Source organism: Lonchura striata, chromosome 10, assembly GCF_050655825.1.
Source record: "Lonchura striata isolate lonStrDom1 chromosome 10, ASM5065582v1, whole genome shotgun sequence".
Taxonomy (NCBI): domain Eukaryota; kingdom Metazoa; phylum Chordata; class Aves; order Passeriformes; family Estrildidae; genus Lonchura; species Lonchura striata.
The window spans coordinates 4,684,171-4,698,379 of record NC_140712.1 but is presented as its reverse complement, the minus strand read 5'-3'; the positions used below and the strand labels follow the sequence as shown (position 1 = coordinate 4,698,379).

Genomic DNA, 14,209 nt, shown 5'->3' with positions numbered 1-14,209 from the left:
TTTCCTAAACCCCTCTAATTTTAAGAATTCCTACACCAGTACAGTGTTAAGTGATCACAGCAACAATCCTCCAGTCGCGCAATTGAAGTTCACAGAAATCAGGAATTGTTTTTCCTCTCTTTTTTTTTTTGGTTCTATGTCAGACTTAGAAAGCTTGAAACACAGAAGATAATTACCTTACATACAAAAATCTCTTATTTCTTTATGCCATGTTTCTGCTAATGGCAGTAACACATCACTAAACATAGATCAACCAAAGCAGTCAAACAATCACCTCATTACACATCTGAATTTTTTTTTCATTATATGAAACACCCATCACTGATACAATGTCAAATGTGAATGAATTACTTATGATGGGAACTCACAAAAGTGTCTAGCATTTTATATGAGATATTTATGGAACTGATTCAGTAGAGACTTGAACATGTGTTCAGGACCCAGTAAAATCCATGAGACATGAACACATGGTCTTGCTGTGCAGGAGTAGAATGTTGAATCACCACTGTAAAATGGGCTTTCACAGCCAGCAACAACACAGTGATTTAACCAACTTGTATGGTTTGAGTCAAGCATTTCATCCAGAGGTAGCTGAACATAATGCTTTATGATATGCCATACTTACTCCTCCTTCTTCTGAATTCCATGGGAGCCAGAACTTGCACAGCACTGACATTTATCCTGCAGCACAACTCCTCTGTGTAAGGTTAATACTGTAAATTTGAATCACAGGGATTTGTGAGCCAGACAGGCAAACTGAAGAAGAAAAAGCCTCTCACACAAGGAGACAAGGACATGAAAGAGGTTGCCCAGAAAAATCATCAAAGCAAACAGCACGAATGAGACAGTGTTGATGAAGACAGAAGTGGTATTGAAGGTTGCAATAACAAAGCAAGGTAGTGACATGAAGATAAGTGGCAAAGTAATTGTCTGGTTGACCCAAGCGTATCCCTACAGTCCGTCTGCCAGCAACCCATGCAACTGGATACCAAGCACTGAAGATCTAAATACTTATTTATGTAAATATATTTCAAATGGTGACACAAAAATTCATAGGAACAAATAATTAGTAAACACAACTAAAAGTTTTCGAGAGTATTGGAGCTAATTATTATGAATATTCTTAGCATCTATTGCCAATGAAGGGTTTTCTTCCTGGTTTTTCTTACTAATTATTCTAAAAAGCCAAAGTTGTGTCCTCTACATTTGATCCTGTAAAAGTTTATCATATAAAAAAGACTCTTGATGTTACAAAGAATACTACAAAAATGTGGCCTGGCCACATTGCCAAGCCAATTTCTGGATCCCCACTCCAGAAAAAAAATCATCTAAAAGCCAATTTTAGCAGCTAAGTGGATTATCAAATTAGAAAGAGAATCTCTAATGAGAAAAAAGTTAATAACATTTTACAGTGGAGCAAATAACATATCCAGAGAACTGGATCCATGGTGCCTTCATTTCATCCTTAGTGGATAGTCAATAGCTTGGTCAGGCAGAGAATGTTACACAGCACATAAAGGAAAACCCTTCCCTCCTCTCTCTCTCTCCCAGTTAATCAGCCTATTCAAGCCTTTATCTGTACGGATCAGAAAAAGAAGAAAACAAAAGTGCTTTCTCTTGTCTTTACTACCATTCATCATAAGCCCAAGTGACCCAGATGCAGGTAGAGCCAGCATTCTGAGCAGAGAAATGCACAGCATCCCCAGTGCCTTCCTCCTCCTCCTGCTTTGTGAGAGGAGCATCTCACTTCACACAGGCAGTGACTGCAGACATTCACTGGCACTTGGGGGCTGAACAGTGCTTGGCTGAGGATGGCACGGAAGAGCCTTCTATCACACATTACGTAGAGACACCAAAGTAAAAAGGACACAGTCAGGCTTAGAAGAGAGCCTTAGATTATGTGGTCAATACTTAGTAGCTCACAACTAAACAGCTAATTATTAATTGACACCAAAAGTGTTTTCCTAGAGCTCAAGTGGTTCAGTTTTGGTGCATAAGGTCATCATCCCCAACTGTCATATATATCTGAAGCCACAAGAGGAAGGGACATACATTAATTTTGGTAAAACATGTGAAATTCATCATCCTGGAAGAAAAGATTTTACTGCTAGACTTGATGTATGGGTTGAAACTTTGTGCCTTCTGTAAGTCAGTCATACCTACATGCATGATGTTTTAAAGGACCTTATTTCAAGCCTGACAAATGAGCACCAGATGTTTTTTTTAATCATAGTTGCATTCTATATGCAACTATATATTCTATATATATAACATTTCAGGCTCATGTTAAAGTCTGAGAAACTCTCTCTGATAAAATATGATAATTCTGATAAAGTAAATAAATAAAGAACTGAAGTCTTTTCACCAGGAGAAAGAGCAGATAGGTAGAAAATAATGTCTGGGTTCAGTTATCATTCAGCACAGACCAATCGTTAGAAAATCTCTCATGAAGAACAATTACTTTTGCTCTTTTTTTACTTCTTTCATTATTCCTTTCAAAACAACTGTGCTCTGAAAGGTTCTCTTTGACCTCTACATGCCATAAGCAGGAGGTTAAAAGGTCTGTAATTACATGTGACCATTCTGGCTTCTCTGCAGATGACAGTGGGGGGATGAGGCTCCTTCACGGGGAAGAAAGCCTAGTTTTTATGATTTATTTTTTGAATTAACTGTTTTATTTTCTTTTCTTCCTAAAAGCAGCTTCTCATTCACTCCAATCTCACTGTCCACCTTATCCATTCCAAAGGAACCTGATCCATTCTGAAGGAAAGTACTCTCTAGGCCAAGCTTTCCCCTGACCAGACACCTTGGGCTCGAACTGCATAATGGCAGCCAGAGAAAGATTTGTTTCTGCACATGCTAAGTACTATTTTCATTCCTGTTAGGCCGAGTTTTGATTTTCCTTTCCATTTTTGTCTATCCCAAGTACTTTTCTTTGCTTGTTGAATAAATACATTGAAATACTTCCTTTCTCGTTAGCAAAGCAATTTAGTTTTTAAATGCAAACTTAAAGCAATGTCAGTGTGTAGGTACACACTGAGCTAGAGCACATACCAAGAGGCTGAGAAATGGGTCCCATTTCTCCATCTACTACTGACTAAATTCGTCACCTTGCTCCAGATTTCACCCAACTGTGAAATGGGATAATGATCCTTCCTTAACTCATAGGGCAAGAATGTCATTAATATTTGGACATGGTTTCAGATTCTTGAAAAATAGCTTTTCCATGATATCATTTCCCTGTTCTGGCCAGCCCTTGGACTATAGTTGTGACTGTAGTTTCATCTCTATATCCTATAAGGTGTGATGGCTGGGTTTGGTGCCGCCACTTCCAACATGCAGTGCCTCTACAGTGGATGTTTTTGGAAATAAAACAGGAGCTTTTTTAAAGTAAAGCTTTTGTTTGAAACCCTTCAACCTTCAGGAAAGTTTATACTTGACTCCAGATCCCAAGTCAGCTGCTTGAGACCATCAAAGAGAAACCTATCACTGAAAAAGCATATGAAGTTGCAAGAAAAGGGAAGAAAGGGGACAGCAGCTGACAAAAAGGTATAACTAAGAAATAAGTGAGCAGAGGAAAACCAACAAAAGCTGACAGTTCATCAAATCTGCATGCAAGGAACTGGACTTGTTTCAAAAGTGGAACTGAAGACTGTATTAAGACTAATTTTCTGTGGCTCTTGTTTTTTGCCTCAACTGCCCCAATGCAAATGCACTACAATACTGACAGATGCTATACAATAAGCTGTAGATACTCTGAGTGCCTTGATGAAGCAGCAATCTGAAATGAATGAGCAAACTGTGCAAATGCCATTCCAATTCACTCCCAGGAACACAGTCCCTTAATGATTTCCTAGAGACAGAGTAAGCAACAGAAGCAGAGGATTCTTTGCTCCTGCCGTAACTGTTCAGAGTCCCCAGACACAGAGTGATGTGAAATGATTAATGTTTCATTGTGAATGCCAACCTCCTGCAAAGAGGATGGAGATGCTCTTGCTGCTGCTGCCCCACAACAGGGAGATGGTATACATATATATGTGTGTGTGTATATATATATATCTGCATACAGGCTCCATGCTCTGGCACAAGTTGCCCTTTGTTTCTGCAGCACCTGTGAGTGACCAATCCTACATTGAACCCTAAGATGAAAAAACAAACTCAAAATGGATGGATTGGTCCTGAAAGGAGCCTGGAACTGAATCCAGCTCTCTGCAGGCACAGTTGTAATACACAGTCCCTTTTCTAAACTGACATGGCCTGACATTAGTAACAACAGAAATGCATATTCCTGTATTACTCACTTTGGCAAAAGTCCCTGTAAGACTGTTTTAAAAGCTGTCATTTGAACCCAGAGGCACTCCCAAGGCATTGTTGTGATTAGGGCTGAAATACCCTTACTGACACAGTGCTCCAGAATAAGGACAGTCATACAGAAACCTGCTCTCAGTTACTATTCCACAGAGGCAATTTATCTGGAAATCAAACATGTGGCACACTTTGCTTCAGATTATCCTCTTGATGCCCCAAAGCAGCATCTAATCAGATTTCACTCTGTCAGATACTCTATCAAATACTCTTTCACTTTATCAATCTGTGTCATAAATCTCACTCTGCCCTCTCACAGGAGAACAAGAACAATCTTTTCCCATGAAGGCCTAAGGTGTTCACTGTACAGAGTAAATACCAGTGCACAGAGAGAACTCTGAAACCTCTGGAGAGATTAGAAACACTTTCTCTGTAAAAGATTATGTTACAGTCCTGCAGTACTCTACACAGAACTGCAAGACCATGCTTGATTTTTTGAACATAAGGTGAAAGTAGTACATTTTAAGTGCACATTTAAATGGAAGAATTCTTAGAAGAACCCTGGCAAGAAATAGAATAACTTCTTTTACTTCTGGAGAATGTTTACCATTGCATTATTACAAATGAGAAAATGAGGATTTCTGAAATTCAAGATATTAAAGCTGTATGCCTTAACATGTTCTTAAAGCTCAACCTAATCAGAGAACTAAGGATTCTGTAATTATATGTAAAAGTCTGTAATTATGTGTAAGAGTCTTACCCAGATTTTCATTCTTGACTGCAGAACTGTGTTAAGACACATTCAGAATTCCTGTTTTGGTTGTTACTCTGCTCACTCAGACAAGTTCTATTGATCTCAAAGAGCTTTGTGTACATATGAAAACTGATTAAGAGCTGGAAAAGACCACTGATCCTTTGTCTATAGTTTTAAGCCTCAGGGAATCAGGGAATCTGATTAATTATCCTCAACTTTAATTCTGATATTTTTTGCACTTCTAACTCCGTAGAAGTGCACTCTACTCCGAGACAGTAACTTGAGAAACTTCCGCTTCCAAAAGAAAAGTCACCTTTTTTTTTTTTTTTTTTTTTTTTTGTCTTTTTATCTGACACAGATGATTAGCAGGGAAACTTCCTTTCTGGAGCTCAAGGAGTGGCTGAGGGCTCTAACGGGGCTCAGGTGGAGGAGGCTCAGAGAGATCTCGTTTTCTGAAACTCCCTGACAGAAGGATGTAGTGGGGAACAGGCTCTTCTCCAAGGAAACAAGTGACATGAGCAGAGGAAACAACCACAAGCTGTATCAAAGGAGGTTCAGGCTGGACATCACGAAGAATTTCTTCAGAGAAAGGGCAGTGCGGCATTGGAACGAGCTGCCCAGGGAGGTGGTGGAGTCACCATCCCTGAAGCGTTCAAGAAATGATCAGGTGTGGCGCTCAGTGCTCTGGTCTAGTTGACAAGGGTTAACTTAGGCTGGATTTGATGAAGGTCTTACAGGTCCCTTCCAACCTTAATGACTGTGTGATTCTGCGATTCTGTGAAGTTAAAAGTCTTCTGTGTCGTGGTGAGTGCCATGGGCAGTGCTGCAGCCCAAGGAGCGTGGGATCGGTCACACAGTGCTGTGCTCAGCCTGCCGTTTGCCTCCTCCACACGTTAGACAAGAGGCAGCCAGCCCAGCCTTCCGTCAGGAGCTTCCCACACGGCTGGGCCGGAGCGCACGCCTCAGTCCTGGGCGCGTCCCACAGCACACCCCATCACTGCTATCGCAGCATCGCGGGGCGCCGCTGGCACCGGTACCACTCTCCGAATGTCTGAGGGCTGCTGACACCGGCGGCCCCGGCCCCGCGGCCGGCTGTCCCACGGGGGAGCGGGAGGCGGCGATGGAGACGCGAACTGTGGGACGGGGCTGGGGCTCAGCCCCGCGGGCGCCGAGGGCCGGCGCGCCGCTCCCTCCCGGCCACAGGGGGCGGCAGAGGGCGCGCAGCGGGGCGCCGGGGAGCGGCGCGCTCGGCGGCGATGACCTCATCAAGGCGCGACGGCGGCGGGAGCGGCGCGCTCGGCGGCGCTGAGCTCATCAAGGCGCGACGGCGGCGGGAGCGGCGCGCTCGGCGGCGCTGAGCTCATCAAGGCGCGACGGCGGCGGGAGCGGCGCGCTCGGCGGCGCTGAGCTCATCAAGGCGCGACGGCGGCGGGAGCGGCGCGCTCGGCGGCGCTGAGCTCATCAAGGCGCGACAGCAGCGGGAGCGGCGCGCTCGGCGGCGCTGAGCTCATCAAGGCGCGACGGCGGCGGGAGCGGTGCCCGGCTCCTCTCGGCGCGCTCCCGGCGGGGCTGTTTCCGGAAAGACATGACCACACAGGTAACTAAAAACACAGCGTGAGCCAAGCTAATTGCTGGCTTGAAGTGTGTGTATATGTATACATATATGTGTGTGTGTATATGTATAGGCTGCTCATGTGTAATATTAATTATTTTCTCTTTCTAGTACGGTATTCTCTTCAAGCAAGAGCAAGGTGAGCAAACGCGAACGGGTATTGAGCAATGTTGGTGTTCTGGGATGATGCAAAGTTGATAATGGCAGGTATCCGTGTGAGGAGACCTGGTTATGTTTATATTAGGCATAAATCTGAGTAACTTAGAGGTAGCTATGCTGCTTTTTCAGCAGTGATGCTGGTCACACAACACACTGCGTATTTTGGAACAAAGAAGACAGCACTCAATAGACCTGAGGAGCCGGGCAGGGTCTATTGTCAACATTGCAGCTAACCAGTTCAGCATTACCTAAACCAGTTGTGGTCCTCTAGCAAAAGAAAATACTTATTTTTAAATTACTGTGCTTATATTCTCTTTTAGCTCACGATGATGCCATTTGGTCAGTTGCCTGGGGCAAAAATAAAAATGATGGTTCTGAAACAGTGATTTCTGGCTCTTTGGATGATCTGGTAAAGGTCTGGAAGTGGTAAGTGCTCCCTATTAATCTGTGTTAGGCCTTGGAAGTAGTCAGTGTGGAGCAGCCTTGAATTTCCACAATCTCCAGGGATGTTAGAAGAATGGCACACAGAACTGCTTCTTTGAGCAAGTTTATCTCCATTGGTGTGTGCTTTCTCTTGGAGTGGTGGCATTCTGGTGTGTTTTCATTTCCAAAAAATGAGAATCCTTTTGAAAATGCGTGTCAGAGAATACTTAATGTACTTCTAAACGAAAGAATGAGAAATGCTTCTTTCGATGAGACAGTGCATTTGGAGATGTGTATTGTGAAAGAAATAATGGGAATAGTGAGAACGAGGAAATGACATCTTTTTTTATTGAAAAAAGATCCTGATAATCCTTATGTAAGTGTGCTTTTGCAAAGAAGTTATTGTCTCTTGGGCAAAGCAGTGTGAAGGATGTGTTTCACTTCAGTGATAGATTTAGCTTGATTGGGGTGACTGAAAATGTCAGTCATGGTAATTTGAGCTGAGCTCACAGGTCAGCTCTGTGAGCACCCACAGACTGGTGTGTCGTGGACATTTCTTGGTGGGATGGCTTCCAAACTTAGGATGAAGTACCTGCTTGGCAGGAATATGGTAAATTATTGATTTGTGCATTCTTTAAGTACAGAGAATTTGTGTGTAGCCCTTCACTTTTTCATGGGAGGACCTGGATTGCCTTGTGTTGAACAAAGGGAGGAATGTGGATTGTTTGTTTTGTGTCAGGCTGGGGATGTTCAGCACCCCAAGCTCTTCCCAACAAGGCTTTTCTTTCCCTCGCATGGAAGGAACGATGAAAAGTTGGATCTGCAGTGGACTCTGGAGGGTCACCAGCTGGGGGTGGTGTCTGTGGACATCAGCCACACGGGTGCCATTGCAGCTTCCAGCTCTCTGGATGCCCACATTCGCCTCTGGGACTTAGAGACTGGCAAGCAGATCAAGTCTATAGATGCTGGTCCTGGTAAGACACCAGTGCTGAGCTGGCTCTGCAGGGGAACAGTGTGACTCTTCCTGGCAAATACTGGGGGATTGAGGTACATGAGGGGATTAAGGTCTTTGGGGGGTTTAATCTTTCCTATATGTGCACAAATCTTAAAGGTTTTATGAACTCAACACAAAGCAGCATCAGAGAATTCTAAACACTCTTTGTGCTTTCTCAGGTACACGTAGTTGGCTTTTTGCTGTATGCATAAAGCAGAATGGAAACCAGCTTGCTCTTACACATATATTGGTAAAGGGATATTTAGAAGAAATAATTCAGATGCTTATTCAGATGGATTTACAAAGGAGCTCTGAACATTCTTCATAACACTGCAGTGAATTTGAGCCATGCATGTGATCCTTTTTTATCCAGAATGTCCAATCCTGAGCAAGCAAGTCAAAACAGCTATCAATGGTAACAATGCTAATGTTCTCTAAGCTGGAGTTCAGGGCCTAAGGTCTTATTCCAAGTATTTCACAAGTCCACTGGAAGACACAAATTTAAGAACAATCTCGCAGTGTTTCAGGCAATTAATATTTAACTTCTAGGAAAAAACCTATAAATTACATTGTGCCAGATAAATACATTGTACTGCTATGAAAAATGATGGGGTTTTACACTCAGTTGCAGGAATGTTATCTGTGTTACATTAGTATATCTGCATTTCTTCTGCATCTTCTGTGCTTTGCTACGTACTAGTGTTGATTTTTTCAGTAGTTTCAATCTTTTGGTACCAGGAAAAAAGTAAGAATTTAGACTTAACTGATGCAGTCTATAATTGTAAATTTATTGTTACACGAGAGTCTCATAAGGTCAGGGTCTTACTAGGAATGTAATCTTTTACTAAATGTAAGTAAATGGCTCAAGCTACACTCCATTAATTACACAAAAGGGGTAACTTGATAAGCTTGTACACTCTTAGAGGGTTATATATCTAAACAGATGCATATAGAACTGACACTGTTGAATAAGAACCAAGAACAGGATCCAGCTAACTGGTTTTTATTTTTTAATACAGTTGATGCTTGGTCCCTGGCTTTTTCACCTGATTCCCAGTACCTTGCAACAGGAAGTCATGTGGGAAAAGTAAATATTTTCGGTGTTGAAACTGGAAAGAAAGAATATTCTCTGGACACCAGAGGAAAGTTCATCCTTAGCATTGCATATGTAAGAAGCACAATTGATAATTCCTTATGAGAAATTGCTATTGCTATAATATGTTGTAAATAGGTATTTTTGTTTCCATCTATCAGTTTATCTCTTCAATAATACTAGGTGACAGCCATAGTTCCAAATACAGATTGTATGACATTTCCCTCTTGCACGTGTGGAAAATATATTTGGATCTTTTTTATAGTCTTCAGGACTTTTGAAGCCCAGATATCTTGCATAGATCATTATTTGTGAAAAGTTGCCAAGGGAATGTCAGGGCTTACACAGCATAAATGCATACAGATGTTGAATCACACTTTTTGTGTTTTATTATAGAGTCCAGATGGAAAATACTTGGCCAGTGGAGCAATAGATGGCATTATCAATATTTTTGATATTGCAACTGGAAAACTTCTGCATACGCTAGAAGGTATGGCTTGGTTATTTGCAGTACCTAATTCTGACCTCATTTCTGAGAAAATTAAAGGATATAATGCAGGTCATAATAAGCTACAACAACCGTGGCAAAAGTGAGTTGACATTTTCTGTCCATTAAACAGTATTTGTTTAGTGTGCTCTAACCTAACCCACTTAAAATATTAGAGACAAACTGTAAACTCAGGCTTGCATCATAAATGCCTTTTAAAGGCATTTAAAAAAGATACAGCCAGTAATGCTTAACTAAATTCTTAACTAGGAGCTCACTGTATTGCAGAAAAATACAAGGGAATTAAGCCAAGTCAAATGTGTGCTGTCATGCATATGGTTTTTCTTTTCTTACGTGATTTGTTCTAAAGCAATTTTTTGCTGTTCTAAAAAACAACTGAACATTTTATGTGATAGAATACATACATTTTTTTCTAACAGATAAATGGGCTTTTAATGTTCATGCTGTTTCTGCCCTGTTGTAACCAAAACCCCAACCACTTAAATATGCAATCATACTGTAAAATATGACATAATTTCTAATAGAGATCCACAGCTAAAAGAAACAAGATACTTTTTGTGTTGCAGACATGCCTTAACATTCACAGTTGAGAATTGCTGCCTGTTTGCATTTTCATTTTTTGTGGGAAGAAGCCTCTAGAGAGAAAGAGGCTTTGGAGGCTGCTGTCTCTGAGCAGGCAGTGCTGTTATGGAGTAGCTTGCTGAGCGCTGGTGTCAGTGAGGGGAGTGCCAGTGCTGCTCTGTGTCCCTGTGCCTGCAGGCCACGCCATGCCCATCCGCTCGCTGACCTTCTCCCCTGACTCCCAGTTACTTGTCACCGCCTCCGATGATGGCTACATCAAGATCTACGACGTGTGAGTGGGGACTGCCAGCCCTGCTGGCAGAACAGCCACTGCTTAGAGAGGCTGATACTGTGAAACATACATCAAACCCTCCAGAATTCCTTTCAGCTTTTGGTGACTTTTTATGTAATAAATAATCTTAAATCATAAAATACTACATCCTTATATAGTTTTTGAAAGTGTAGCGGTAGAAGAAAGCTGTAAATTGAAAACAAATTACTTTCCTCATATTTGCCTGTAGCCAGTAATCTAATTCTTCCATGTATCTGTCCTGTGAGCTTGTGTTCATCCTTCCTAAACATCTGTTCTGTACTCAGCTAATTATATTTATGACCTATTTCTGTTGCATCTTGCAATACCTTGTAAGACGCTGGGGAGGAAATTGCCCTGCTTCAGTTGTCTTCATCCCCTAAACCTGCATTGCTTTGGTGAATTTTTGTCCTCCAGTCTGTCTTCTTAGTGACTTATTTTTATGTTAACTATTTGAAATGGAAAAATAGAATCTGCTGTAACACCAGTTCAGCTTGGATGAACAAATGTCCAGAAGTCACCTTCCATTGAACCATTCTTTATTGCACTAGCTAGCGTAAATTCCTATTGCTTTCCCCCTGCAATTCACAAAGCAAATATTAATGTGTCTTTCCACAGGCAACATGCAAACTTGGCTGGCACATTAAGTGGTCATGGATCCTGGGTTTTAAATGTAGCATTTTGTCCTGATGATACCCATTTTGTTTCCAGGTATTGAGGATTTTTAATTGTTTATGATTACTGAAAAAAAAAATTATATGTACAAATTGCAGTGGGATCTGTAACAAAATAGCATGAAATTTAAAGGCTTGGGCCAATCTGTGATGTGATACCAGCTGTAGTGAGAGCATTTTACAGAGTAAGTCATCCCACTGCAGTGTAGTTCCTGACAAGTGAAAAACACCTAACCTAAGAGAACAGCAATTTGATTCTAAATAGCTGAAAAAAATTGCTGTTGAATCAAGAATTACAACCTAAACTTGTAGTACATTAATCTACTTGAACTTTAGGATTAATTCTTAAAACAGCTGAGACAGCTGGGGGACCAAGTAGATGTAACAGGAATTTCCTTATCCAAAGAACTTGCCTCAAAGAATTTTTTGGCCAAAATGGGAGTCTTCATTTTCACATTGCAGATGTTGGAACATTAAATTTATTTTAAAGGTAATGGAACCTGGCAGAAGATGCAGTCCTTTACTACTTCATCCCTGTATTTGATGGGTGAAAGAGGGTTTCTTATGTCTACCATATGAGACCCTTTAAAGTTTGCATTAAACTTTAGTTAATATATTAATTTAAACATTAATAAATATTCTTTTTCTTTCAGTTCATCTGATAAAAGTGTGAAGGTTTGGGATGCTGGAACGAGGACCTGTGTCCATACTTTTTTTGATCACCAAGATCAGGTATGGTTGCTATTCCCTGAGTCACCACATTCCCAGGAGAGTTTGTGTAGTTGTGCAAATTTGTGCTTCACTTTGGTGCTGTAGCTCCAGGCTTGCAGTAATGCAACTTTAGCCTGCTATAATAAAATTTTAGAAGTTGTGGTTATTTAGCACTTAATATTGAACTGGTGCTCCTAGGTGTATATGCTGATCTCTTCCAAGTAATGAACATTTTTCAGGCCCAAATAAAGGCAATCCTGAGTGGCCTAAGTCTCACCAGACTCTATTTGTTACCTTTGTCTCTGGTTTTACTTATTTCTGTGACTAACACAGCATGTGCTTGTGTAAGGGTGGAAATACTTATTTAACAGGATGGAATTACTTAAACAGATGCTTGGAAGCAGCCGGGGAACTTGGGAGTTTTTCCTCCTTCTGTGTCTGTAATACATGGGTTTTTAATTTATTGTTCAGTGATAGCTACCTGTGTGGAAAGGAGTTTGGATTCTACCCATTTCCTCTTTGTCCAATTGTTAGGTGATAAATAGAACAATGTTATATTTTAATGGACCATTGAGCAAGAAACAAAGGACATTCTTCCAAATTTTGAATGTTTTCTTCCGTAGTAAATTCTTGCTGGGAACCTTCTTTTCAGTTACCTATAATTATGGGGGTTTTAATACTGAAGTACCAAGTGGGACATGATTTCCCCTGTTGTTTTAGCTGTTGTGTATGATGTCATTCAGTAGCAGAGATGTGTTAGTTAGTGAGAATGCTGGGTTTGGGTACTAGTGCAAAATAGAGCACGAGATTGCCCAAAACATACTGCTGTCAACACACCCACTCTGCATTTCACATTAATGTGCTGAGTAGCCTTCACTCTCCCTGGTATCATTCTGGTGAAGATGGCTGTCAGGTAAACTTGTGTAACTGTCTTAGATCACAGGACTGATCTGAACTTTTCTCAGTAAGTTTTGCAATGGTAGGTAAATGGTTCTCTGAAAGAGCTCAAGGATAAGCCTGGTCATTCTTCAGTCTGTCATGATGTCTCAGTCGGCATGACAAATACTTCCTCTCTTGCTTTCCTGCACTGTAAAATACTATTTTCAGAAAGGGCTGCAGATGGGCAAGAGTGAAAATGCTTGGGTTATTTATGTAAGCTGGGGCAAGCACCTTTCAGCCCTGACCGAGTATCTCTGGCCAGTCAGTGGGACTGGCTCTAGGAGCTCGTCAGGCTCCTAGAGGGCAGTGTCCTGCTCTGTTTTGGCAGCCTTGGCTGCTGGTAAAGCAGAAGCCAGAACTGCCCCAGTTCTAATTAGTTATTTTCAAATAATCCTTGCTCTATTGCTTGTAATAAATATTACTGTCACAAAGATCCTTTTCCTTTGTCCTCTCTGGCTAAACTTGCATTATGTCTTTTTTAACAGGTTTGGGGAGTGAAATACAATGGAAGTGGGTCCAAAATTGTGTCTGTTGGTGATGACCAAGAAATTCATATTTATGACTGTCCAGTTTAAATGTCTTGACTCGGATGCTTCAGTAAATCTCTTGTAGCAGTTTCAAGGGACTGCTACTGTCCTATGTAATTTTTTAGTATGATAAAAGCATTCATACTACTCTGCAAAACCAGATCTAATTTTGATTTTGCTTAGCATGAGAGAAAGCCTTACTTTTTTAAAATAAAAGCTACAGTTCCAAGTCCTTGTGTGTAATTCTTGGGAAAAAGTATTTTTGGAAATAGATAGTCATAGGTAAAGAAACTGCTCAGTTAATCACCCCTGCCTTTAAACATAAATAGACCAAAGCTGGAAAGCACGGGGTAAGTGTTACAACAGCTTATTTTAGCAGAAGGAAAATGACTGAGGCTGTTCTAGACATGGGAAATGACAGCCTCGGCTTGTCCTGAAAGGATCACTTAAGCTGAACACCTGTTTCAACAATTGTGTGGTACATGGACATGGATCATTCATCATGGTTTAATTTCACTAAAGGGGACCACTTGTTTCTAACCCTGACCTAATACAAACACTACGAGCAAACAGGTTAAATGGAAAAAAGCTTTAATGGGATTGCTGTACTGTAGTATCATGTATGTTTCAAAACAGCAG

General features: G+C 41.2%; 1 protein-coding gene across 1 annotated transcript; it reads left to right on the top strand.

Moving 5' to 3' along the window:
* Positions 1-6,547: 6,547 nt before the first annotated feature.
* Positions 6,548-13,799, top strand: SKIC8 (SKI8 subunit of superkiller complex). Its single transcript, XM_021546778.4, has 10 exons — positions 6,548-6,656; positions 6,783-6,810; positions 7,151-7,256; positions 8,055-8,227; positions 9,267-9,415; positions 9,737-9,830; positions 10,608-10,701; positions 11,338-11,430; positions 12,047-12,125; positions 13,529-13,799. The coding sequence occupies exons 1-10, from the start codon at positions 6,645-6,647 to the stop codon at positions 13,616-13,618; spliced, it is 918 nt and encodes a 305-aa protein (XP_021402453.1). The 5' UTR covers positions 6,548-6,644; the 3' UTR covers positions 13,619-13,799.
* Positions 13,800-14,209: the final 410 nt, after the last annotated feature.